General features: G+C 42.1%; 1 protein-coding gene across 2 annotated transcripts in view; it reads right to left on the bottom strand.

The window, feature by feature from the left end:
* Positions 1-12,338, bottom strand: part of LOC109893720 (gamma-aminobutyric acid receptor subunit alpha-2-like) — a 39,427-nt gene that overhangs the window by 3,831 nt on the left and 23,258 nt on the right. For both annotated transcript variants that reach the window (XM_031828822.1, XM_031828821.1), the window contains exons 7-9: positions 8,662-8,805; positions 8,208-8,360; positions 908-1,110 (exon numbers count right to left, since the gene is read on the bottom strand). In XM_031828822.1, coding sequence (XP_031684682.1) covers positions 908-1,110; positions 8,208-8,360; positions 8,662-8,805 — 500 coding nt within the window. The remainder of the gene's footprint in view (positions 1-907; positions 1,111-8,207; positions 8,361-8,661; positions 8,806-12,338) is intronic.

The raw sequence follows: 12,338 nt of genomic DNA, 5'->3' as shown, positions 1-12,338 counted from the left end.
AACAACCAACTTGATGTGGCTTGAATAATTTTTATGCAAATATTGAATAATATGCTAATATTGTACAATTCAGCTGTGCAAAGCTCTTAGAAACTTACCCAGAAAGACTCACAGCCATAATCACTGCCAAAGGTGATTCTAATATGTACTAACTCAGGGGTGTGAATACTTATGTAAATTACATATTTCTGTATGAAATGTTCAATACATTTGCAAAAATGTCTAAAAACATGTTTTCACTTTGTCATTATTGGGTACTGTGTGTAGATCGGTGAGAGAAAACAATCTATTTAATCCATTTTGAATTCAGGCTGAAACACAACAAAATGTAGAATAAGCCAAGGGGTATGAATACTTTCCGAAGGCACTGTAACTGTATCAACCATGTCCTACTTGAGAGATCACAGATCATTTGTGCGTTTCACCTCTGCTTTTGAAGCACCAACATGCAGCTCCTCATCTCATTTTATCTTCCTTTCTTTCTTTCATCCCTCCCTCTCTTTTAATAAGGTACCGCTTCAGATGCAATATCTCAACATGGATATTCAGGCAAACACTTCTGAGTATTAGAGAGCCTGGCTTGCTTTGAATATAATATATTTATTTATATTCTTCATAGGTAGGTCTTTAAATTTCTTTTACATTTATCTCTGCAATTCCATGGGGCTGTAGAATCTGTACATTAACCGAATGTATGACATTGTTCAGATTTGTATTTGTCTTGACAGCCGTTGTTCACTTGTTCTGTACATAACTCTTATTGCATTACTGAATGAAAACTGCTATTAGTGAGTACAGTACCATGATAAAGATGCAGTGTTAACTCAAATGCAGGATTGCATGTGACATTCAATTTAATGAACAGCAATATAGGACTGTCAGTGGTCAGTGGGGTTGCCCTGGTTACCTTGACGTTGACCACACTTTTGCCGTCCCAGGCCCAGCCTCTTTTAGTGAAGTAGTTGACTGTAGCAAACTCGATGAGGGCAGAGAACACAAAGGCGTAGCATACTGCGATGAACCAATCCATGGCCGTGGCGTAGGCCACCTTCGGCAGAGAGTTACGGGCACTGATACTGAGAGTCGTCATAGTGAGCACAGTGGTCACACCTGTGTCATCACAATAAGAGAAACGTGATCACCATCTAAATCAAAAATGTTGACAATTCATTTAAATGATTAATACTAGTAATTCCATCTGCAGTAAGTGAAGAGTACTGTAGTTTTTTCCTTGTTCACTTGTATTTCCATGTGTAACATAAAATGGTATTTCCATCCACAATGACAATCGATTATTCATGTGGATGATTCTCTGGTAGGCTAAGTATTCCCACATGTAGTGGCAAACACCTCTATGTGTGTTGAGTGAAGCATTCTTTCAAGATGTAACTACTGTGGCTGCTGTTACTGTGAAAACCTGGGGAAAACTCCTCACGCGCGAGCATTACAAAGCAAATGCCCATCCCCATACCATGCACAAATATTAGGGCTGTCAAATTAATACAATAATGTAATAGAGTTAATGGCCCTAAAGAAAGCTTTTTCCACAAAAAAAACTGTGCATTGAGTTGCAGGCATACTATGCATTGATTGGGGACGGAAACACAAAATTAGACGGTTTTAATTTAATTTTCACAGTAAACACAAGTCACTAACATACAGCTTATTAACACTCCCTATGGTTAAGTAAGCCTACTCCATCTTATCAATATTCTTACACACACACACACACACACACACACACACAGCTTATTAACACTCCCGATGGTTAAGTAAGCATACTCCATCTTACACACACACACACACACAGCTTACTAACACTCCCGATGGTTAAGTAAGCCTACTCCATCTTATCAATATTCTTACACACACAGCTTATTAACACTCCCGATGGTTAAGTAAGCCTACTCCATCTTATCAATATTCTTACACACACACACACACACACACACGCACACACACACACACACACACACACACACACACACACACACACACACACACACACACACACACACACACACACACACACACACACACACACACACACACACACACACACACACACACACACACACACACACACACACACACACACACACACACACACACACAGCTTACTAACACTCCCGATGGTTAAGTAAGCCTACTCCATCTTACACACACACACAGCTTACTAACACTCCCAATGGTTAAGTAAGCCTACTCCATCTTATCAATATTCTTACACACACACACATACACACACACACACACACACACACACACACACACACACACACACACACACACACAGCTTACTAACACTCCCGATGGTTAAGTAAGCCTACTCCATCTTATCAATATTCTTGAAGTGACACACACACACACACACAGCTTACTAACACTCCCGATGGTTAAGTAAGCCTACTCCATCTTATCAATATTCTTGAAGTGACACACACACACACACACACACACACACACACACACACACACACACACACACACACACACAGCTTACTAACACTCCCGATGGTTAAGTAAGCCTACTCCATCTTATCAATATTCTTACACACACACACAGCTTACTAACACTCCCGATGGTTAAGTAAGCCTACTCCATCTTATCAATATTCTTGAAGTGACACACACACACACACACACACACACAGCTTACTAACACTCCCGATGGTTAAGTAAGCCTACTCCATCTTATCAATATTCTTACACACACACACACACAGCTTACTAACACTCCCGATGGTTAAGTAAGCCTACTCCATCTTATCAATATTCTTGAAGTGACACACACACACACACACACAAACACAGCTTTAAGTACTGTTAAGGCTTCAAACATTCTAAATGAGTGTGACTATAGGAAAAAAGAGCGGGCTCTATGGATACAAAGTACAAAGAGCTTTTAAACTTGTCTAACAATGTTATGAAAGCACTATTACCATCTGTACTGTTCAGATAACTTTACACCCATAGGCCTATACACGCTCCCGCCTACACCCTCCTCTCGCTCTTGCCGGGCAAGTTAATTTTGCATGGCTCAGTGCCCGGGGTGAGCGGAGTTTGAACATTTTAGGCCATTCCGTTGGTCCTTCAGAAATCTCCATTCACCCAGGAAACGGGCCAGGCAAATCGAACTCTCCCACTTAATCTCGTTCTCATACACATCCTCACTTACACACACACACACAATCATAAACACCCCACTCTTGCATATGCAGCCTACCTTTAAAGCATCTCTTTGAGTAGCCTATTCCTTTTCGTGATGTATTGATGTCTCTACCTTCTTGCCCTTTGTGTTGTCTGTGCCCAATAATGTTTGCACAATGTTTTGTGCTGCTACCATGTTGTGATGCTGCCATGTTGTTGTCATGTTGTGTTGCTACCATGTTGAAGTCATGTTGTGTTGCTACCATGCTGTGTTGTTGTCTTAGGTCTCTCTTTATGTTATGTTGTGGTGTCTCTCTTGTCATGATGTGTGTTTTGTCCTAAAAAATTTTTTTTTATCCAAGTCCCCGTCCCCGCAGGAAGCCTTTTGGTAGGCCGTCATTGTAAATAAGAATGCCTGGTTAAATAAAGGTTAAATAAAAAATACAATAAATAAAATGTCAGTTCTTCCTGTGGTCAAGTAACATAACTAGTTAGCTAAATATATTTTGTTATCAAACCCCCAAAAATAGTGGCTCGCAAGTCGCCCGTGACTTGCAGACAAATCTGCGGCAGAAAGAAAAACAGCTCTGGTAATATTGGGCATCATTTTAAAATGATTTTGGCTAGAGGCACAAGGTCTTCTGAGATGTAAAGGGGTTTCATGTTAAGGCGCAAGCATTGACTAGGTCATGTCTAGATGGGGTACAATTTGTCAAAATTATGTCAAAAGTAGTTTTTAGATAACCCTACGTTATTTACCCTGATGCATAAATTCTCCGAAACCTAATATGACAAGTCAATTTTGACAAAATATGTGTCCCTTCTAGAAACACCCATTGATCGTAGCTGTGTTAAGTGTTGTGTTTTGCGCTTAAAAAGTGTCAGTGCAGAAACATGTGCACTTACGCCTTGATCACACCGACAGCATCATTGCATTTTAGTACACCCTAAGTACATTCATTTCCAATGGAACGCTGTGTTTGCCTTGCAGCATTGCATTGAAGAGGCCGTTGCAGTTCGTTCTGTGTGGTGCATACGTTGGATTATGTATTCATCAAACTGTATGTGTAGACGGCTTGACAGAAATGGTAGCAGAAGGTGAATGTTGATCTTATGTTTCACACATATCTTGATGATGCTGCGTACCATTTTGCGCAAAGACGCTGTTGGTGGGATCGATGCGTTAAGATTCTGTGCAGTGAAGATATAAAGATGTGATTAATGGCGTCCCAAAAATGTACGCCGATAAACATGTCACGAGTTATTAACGCGTTTACTTTGACAGTCCTAACAAAAATAGTCTTTATATAACACAGTCACGATATATAGATAAATATCTGGAAAAATATGTTTTACTGTTCAATTATCTCAAGTCAAAGGTGAGCTGTTGTCATGACCTTTTATGATGTCTAGCACATCATTACTATGATGTGTTTAAGAAGGCATTTCGGCAGTGCAGTTCAAGTAAAGTATTACCAACAAGCTGATATGAAGTACTCGGCATGGTGCATAAAGACTATCAGGTGCTGGAGGACATGCGGGAATGCCACCCTATCAAACCACTCCAATGCTTTGAGAGGATAATGTGTTTTCCTGTTGATGTTGCATCACTCCAGACCTGTACTCCTACATACACGGGAATACACACAGAAATAACACAGACATCCACCATATTTCCTCCGCTTCCTTGAGTTTCCTCGTAAATAATCAATAGGTGTCTCTCCCCCTCAAGTCCCTGTTCTATGAATTCAGTCAAAGCAAATACAAAGCATCTTCCTGTCTCTTTATTAATTCCCTGGCCTCATCATTTTCAGAGAGAAAAAATACACTTAGATTACTGCATTGCAGGTGAAGGTGAGAGGATAAACAAATCTGGAAAACATGTTTTCCATTGACAATCTACACATTGTCATTGTGTACTCTAAACATGCAGACACAGGCATGTAAATAGACAACGAGTTATCATTTCTTCCTTCAAACCTCTGACTAAGATGACATTGACATTGAAATAATGGGTGTTTTTTCCCCACATGGCTGCTGATGGATAGGTTTTTTTGTGGCTTTTTTTCATTGCATTTGAGGAAACATGAAACTACATCAAACAACATACCGCAGGCTAAAAGGGTAAAATAACAATCCTCCGATTGCGAGGATAAAACGCCCTGTGGGGATATGCTTTGGAGGCTTGAAGTGGTGACTACATAAATAATTTAACCAGAACACCACCACAGAGCCAGATCTCATAGAACTGAGACAACAAGGAACACAGTTCTAAAAAGGAACACTTTTCCTTAGATGGCCTTTGCTGAAAATCTGCATTATAGCGCAATTTATTTCCGATTGAGCCAATATATGCACCGTTTACCGTAAATGCAGTCTCCACGAACACGAGAACAATGCCTTTAAATTTCAATTGCACTACAGCGCAGATCTTCAGTGCTATGGATTGAATCAAGCCCTTAATGTTACAGTGTACTTGTGAGATATTTGTTAGGAGTTTGTCGAACATCATTGTTGTCGAACTCATTCCTAGCTACCACAGTGTTACAGTGTGCCGTTAAAGAGCAACTGAAGGCAATAAATAACTTCTCTGGTAGAAAACGGCCAATGTGGCATCGATATTAGTCAGAAAAAAATATTGTAGTGTCAAAATGTACTACAAAGTGTAAATAGGATCATTTTCACCATAAAGTCTCATCCAAAACTGAGATTTGCGAGATAATTACAAAAATAATTGTTTGTCACAGAATGAAGGGTACCGTAACAGTTTTCCTTGGGTTGGGTTTATTTCAATCCTGCCCACATGCCCACAGCTGGCAGCACCCAAGTAATCATCAATTCGGAGCACAGCTGCACGGGACCCGATCGTAATGCCCATGGTCCATTTGGTTTGACATTCGATATCCCTATGGGGCTAGTTAGGGACCATCAGTAAAAGTACATTAGACAATATTTTAAATGTCAATGGCTCCAAATTTCAATTACTTAAAAAACTCAAACCAACTATACATTTTAGAAATTAATATGCAAATATTGAAAGCATTTAATGAGACAACTAAAGATATGCAACCTGAACATATTGTGTAATTTATTGACGGTCCCTAACTAGCCACAGAGCTAGGCTATTCAAAGTCAAATCAACTTTCACATGGTCGCACACCAGCCGGCTGAAGCTAATTGGTGAAAGAAGTTGGTTAGCTTGCTAGCTAGTCTAGCCTACTTCCAGAGAAGACCTGGTTAGGTTATCTGGAAGGGTGAATGACTAACTGTGTACTGTTTTGGCAGAGCGAATGTACCATCGCTTCCCACGTTCGAACACACAAAAGAGACACCCACATCAAAGCACGCCTCGTTATCACTGGCATTTCATAATGAGGATAATTGAAACCGAGGCTAGATCAGGAGGTTCAGAGCCCCTTTCAAGCATATTCATAACAACTTCATGAAACCTGTTCACTCTTTCAGTGTAGAATGTGCCAAATCCCAATGAAAAGAAGGAGCAGTCGCCACAGTTCTTTGGCCCCTCTAGAATGCTGGATTTAACAGCTATTATCTCAATATGAAATGTTTAATAACCTTGCATGAATAGCTAGACCAGGGTTTCCCAAGCTCGGGCCTCAGGACCCCAAGGGATGCACGTTTTGGTTTTTGCCCTAGCACTACACAGCTGATTCAAATAATAATCTAATCATCAATCATTTGAATGAGTTTTGTAGTGTAAGGGCAAAAACCAAAACGTGCATCCCTTGGGGTCCTGAGGACCAAGTTTAGGAAATGCTGAGCTAGACTGTCTCAATGAGTGATATTCCTTGGGGTCCTGAGGACCAAGTTTAGGAAATGCTGAGCTAGACTGTCTCAATGAGTGATATTCATGAGAATTGTCATTGAACATGTTTAGAATAGTTATCAATCTGTTTGATACACTAGAAGACTGAGGGAGAATTGTGAACAAATTAAAAGTATAGACAGAAAATCCTGCAGGTGTTGAATTTGTATGGTGAGTTGACCCCAAAATGTAAACAATAAGAAAAAGAAAGGAATAGTAATATAGAAGTATTCAAAGGAAAACAAATAGATGGATATACTATTTCCTAAAACTTTAGAAACTATTCTACAATAATTTAAACCAACAACAATGCATATAAAGACAAAACTACAAAAGCTTTTTTTCATATGTTGTCTGTTATGTTGGCAACCACGGGCATTTAGAGTAGCTGATCTTTAATATGCCTGTGGTCTGTGTTTACATTGAGGGCTAAAGTGGTAGTTTGATGTTAAGTCAACTTAAAAGCCATGAATTTGCTCCTCTAAAAGGCCTATTAAAAACCATTCCAGTTCCCTTAATGTTAAACCATTCAACTGATACAGAACATAATCTTCATGTCATTAAGGTTGTGAATACACTGACTGGCTCTGAATACATGGAACTCCAATGTATAATTAGCGCTGATTAAATTAGGGGAATCTACATTATGGGGCAGACGGAGAGAGTGTATAGAAGCCCCAGTTTAGAGACCGACAGGTCCCTGACATTTCCAAATAGGATATAAGGGTCTGGGCTTTTATTAATTTTTTCTATGGGTCGACTGGGCTTCTTGTGATAAGCATGCTGTGATGCTCTGATAGCGTTAGCCTGTCAGATGTAACACTCCTGCTCAGGGATAGGAGTGTATGTGCAGCATGTGACTTACTGTATCTGACCATTTGACCAGGCTGTTATTTAAGAGCAGGTGTTTGGCCTGACTGTAGAGTAACAGGTGTTTGAACTAGCTATGGTGGAATGCATTTTATCTGACAAGGGCTGATTGACTAGAAAAATTGAACATATGACGTGTTTGACTTGACCATCAATATGTTTGACCTAAACATTGAGGAGCACTCTCAACCACTAAGGAGCAGAGACTTCCAGTGGAATAATATGTTTTACTTGACTACATAGGCAAACATGTTCAGCCTGACTAAAGACAAAATCACATATGAGACGTTGCAAACATGGCACCGTTGTGGTAGTATTCGCTATTTGCTGTGATCAAGTAATTGTGTGAGAAAGTGCTTACCAAAGACAGTTCTGGCGGGTACAGACTCTCGGTTGAGCCAGAAGGAGACCTGGGAGAGGATGACGGTCATGATGCAGGGCAGGTAAGTCTGGATCACAAAGTAGCCAATCTTCCTCTTCAGGTGGAAGTGGGCTGTCATGACGGTGTACTCACCTACAGACAGGGAAGAAGCAGAACAAATACAGGTGAGAGTGTGGTGTGATAATTGTATTTTTTTTTATATTGGTTCAGGAGATTGTTGTCTCTGCTTGGTGTCGCTGCTCAGATCCAATAATGGGTACTGGTGTAGACTCATCAACTAGAAAACACACACTCACAGGTTACTATTACTAGTGAGTGTGGGTTTTCATTTTCCAGTTGATGTTTCCTTTCCAACCCTTCACCGAAATACTTTTCTTTAAAAGACTATTTGATTCGAGCACACCATTTTTGGATTATTCTGGTCTAGACTCACCTGTGCTTGATTTAATGGTCTCTGTCCCGACAGTTTGGCCCTGAAGGTGATACTGGTTCAGTCTGGATCCATCTCCTGCTACCTCCACTGACGCTGATGCATTTCGAGTCCAAATGTACGTCACTTCAGCCATTGTGTAAGCATCTGCAGAAAGTAATAAAGGTCAATAAGTCTGTACAATAAGTCTGGCGCAACAGCTGATTGGCAAATGTACTGTAAATTGATTAATTGTAAATGTGACTAAACTAAACAAAAGTAAGAAGAAACTGTACTATGAAACAAAGATAAATTATATAAAGGATGATAATAAAACATTTTGGAGCACATAAAAAAAAAATGGGGCAAAAAGGCGAACTCAGCTACATACTGTACTTCATTGAATCAGATAGCTCATTCATCACAAAACCCTCTGATATTGCCAACTACTTTAATGACTTTTTCATTGGCAAGATTAGCAAACTTAGGCATGACATGCCAACAACAAACTCTGAACCTTCAAAGCCAACCATAGCCATCCAAATACACCTCTGCTGTCTTCAACCAGGATCTCAGCGATCACTGCCTCATTGCCTGCGTCCGTAATGGGTCTGCGGTCAAGCGACCATCACTCATTACGGTCTCCCTAAAACACTTCAGCGAGCAGGGCTTTCTAAATTGACCTGGCCCGGGTATCCTAGAAGGATATTGACCCCATTATGTCAGTAGAGGATGCCTGGTTATTCTTTAAAAGGGCTTTCCTCACCATCTTAAATAAGGATGCCCCATTCAAAAAAGTTAGAACCAGGAACAGATGTAGCCCTTGGTTCACTCCAGACCTGACTGCCCTTGACCAGCACAAAAACATCCTGTGGCACACGGCATTAGCATCGAATAGCCCCTGCCTTATACAACTTTTCAGGGAAGTTAGGAACCAATATACACAGGCAGTTAGTAAAGCAAAGGCTAGCTTTTCCAAACAGAAATTTGCATCCTGTAGCACTAACTCCAAAAAGTTCTGGGACACTAAAGTCCATGGAGAATAAGAGCACCTCCTCCCAGCTGCCCACTGCACTGAGGCTAGGAAATACTGTCACCACCGATAAATTCGCGAAAATTGAGAATACGTATCGTCTGAGATCCCCAAAGATTGGAAAGCTGCCGCGGTCATCCCCCTCTTCAAAGGTGGAGACACTCTAGAACCAAACTACTACAGACCTACATCTATCCTACCCTGCCTTTCTAAGGTCTTCGAAAGCCAAGTTAACAAACAGATCACCGACCATTTCGAATCCCACCGTACCTTATCTGCTATGCAATCTGGTTTCCGAGCTGGTCATGGGTGCACCTCAGCCACGCTCAAGGTCCTAAACGATATCATAACTGCCATCGGTAAGAAACAATACTGTGCAGCCCTATTCATAGACCTGGCCAAGGCTTTCGACTCTGTCAATCACCACATCCTCATCGGTAGACTCGATAGCCTTGGTTTCTCAAATGATTGCCTCGCCTGGTTCACCAACTACTTCTCTGATAGAGTTCAGTGTGTCAAATTGGAGGGCCTGTTGTCCGGGCCTCTGGCTGTCTCTATGGGGGTGCCACAGGGTTCAATTCTCAGGCCGACTCTTTTCTCTGTATACATCAATGATGTCGCTCCTGCTGCTGGTGATTCTCTGATCAACCTCTACGCAGACGACACCATTCTGTATACTTCTGGCCCTTCTTTGGACACTGTGTTAACTAACCTCCAGATGAGCTTCAATGCCATACAACTCTCCTTCCGTGGCCTCCAACTGCTCTTAAATGCAAGCAAAACTAAATGCATGCTCTTCAACCGATCGCTGCCCACACTTACCCACCCGTCTAGCAACACTGCTCTGGACGGTTCTGACTTAGAGTATGTGGACAACTACAAATACCTAGGTGTCTGGTTAGACTGTAAACTCTCCTTCCAGACTTACATTAAGCATCCCCAATCAAAAATGAAATCTAGAATCGGCTTCCTATTTCGCAACAAAGCAGCCTTCACTCACGCTGCTAAACATACCCTAGTAAAACTGACTATCCTACCGATCCTTGACTTCGGCGATGTCATTTATAAAATAGCCTCCAACACTCTACTCAGCAAATTGGATGCAGTCTATCACAGTGCCATCCGTTTTGTCACCAAAGCCCCATATACTACCCACCACTGCGACCTGTATGTTCTCGTTGGCTGGCCCTCGCTTCATATCCGTTGTCAAACCCACTGGCTCCAGGTCATCTATAAGTCGTTGCTAGGTAAAGCCCCACCTTATCTCTGCTCGCTGGTCACCATAGCAGCACCCACCCACAGCACGCGCTCCAGCAGGTATATTTCACTGGTCACCCCCAAAGCCAATTTCTCCTTCAACCGCCTTTCCTTCCAGTTCTCTGCTGCCAATGACTGGAATGAATTGCAAAGATCACTGAAGCTGCAGACTCATATCTCCCTCACTAGCTTTAAGCACCAGCTGTCAGAGCAGCTCACAGATCACTGCACATAGCCAATCTGTAAATAGCCCATTCAACTACCTCATCACCATATTGTTATTTATTTTGCTCTTTTGCACACTCATCTTCTGCACATCTATCACCCCAGTGTTTATTTTGACATACTGTAATAATTTCGCCACTATGGCCTATTTATTGCCTCACCCCCTTATCCTACCTCATTTGCACACACTGTATATAGACTGTCTCTGTTGTATTATTGACTGTATGTTTGTTTATTCCATGTGTAACTCTGTGTTGTTGTTTGTGTCGCACTGCTTTGCTTTATCTTGGCCAGGTCGCAGTTGTAAATGAGAACTTGTTATCAACTAGCCTACCTGTTTAAATAAAGGTGGAATAAAAAATATATAAAAAAAATACATAACTGACCAAATTATATTAAATTATGAAAGACAAGCATTGTAATTTTGAATTAGGACCAAGTGAAGAGATAGTACTTTAAAAACATACTTTTATTTTCATAATCTAGCCAATTTTGACATTATAGCTGGCCTATCTAATGGGAAACCGCTCAGTTCTTCCTCCAGGACAAGACTCTTGGCAATAAAAGTCAACCTGTGATTAAAGTAAGGGATTTGGTTATTAATTGCATACATCTCTGGCTGTAACGGTCGTCGGTGGAAGAAGGTGAGGACCAAAGCGCAGCGTGGTACTTGTTCATGTTATTTATTTCAACTGAACACTATCAAACAAAGCAACAAAAAGGTGCGGACTCCGGCCGCCAAAACTGAACCTATAGGGGAGGGTCTGGGTGGGTGTCTGTCCGCGGTGGCGGCTCTGGCGCGGGACATGGACCCCACTCCATCATAGTCTTTACCCGCTTCTTAACCCGCCTCCGTGGCGCCTTTTGAGCAGCGATCCTCGCCGCCGACCTCGGACTGGGGACCCTAGCAACGGGTCCCGAATGGACGGGAGATTCCGGCAGCGCCGGACAGGCGGGAGACTCCGGCAGCGCTGGAGTGAAGGGCGATTCCGGCAACACCGGACCAGCGGGAGACTCAGGCAGCTCCGACGTGAAGGGCGGCTCCGGCAGCTCGGGACAGGCGGGCGGCTCCGGCAGCTCGGGACAGGCGGGCGGCTCCGGCAGCTCAGGGCAGACGGGAGACTCCGGCAGCTCAGGGCAGACGGGAGACTCCGGCAGCTCCTGGCAGACGAGAGACTCCGGCAGC

This window comes from Oncorhynchus kisutch, linkage group LG7 (genome assembly GCF_002021735.2).
Source record: "Oncorhynchus kisutch isolate 150728-3 linkage group LG7, Okis_V2, whole genome shotgun sequence".
Lineage (NCBI taxonomy): Eukaryota > Metazoa > Chordata > Actinopteri > Salmoniformes > Salmonidae > Oncorhynchus > Oncorhynchus kisutch.
This window is presented reverse-complemented; position numbering and strand designations above follow the sequence as displayed.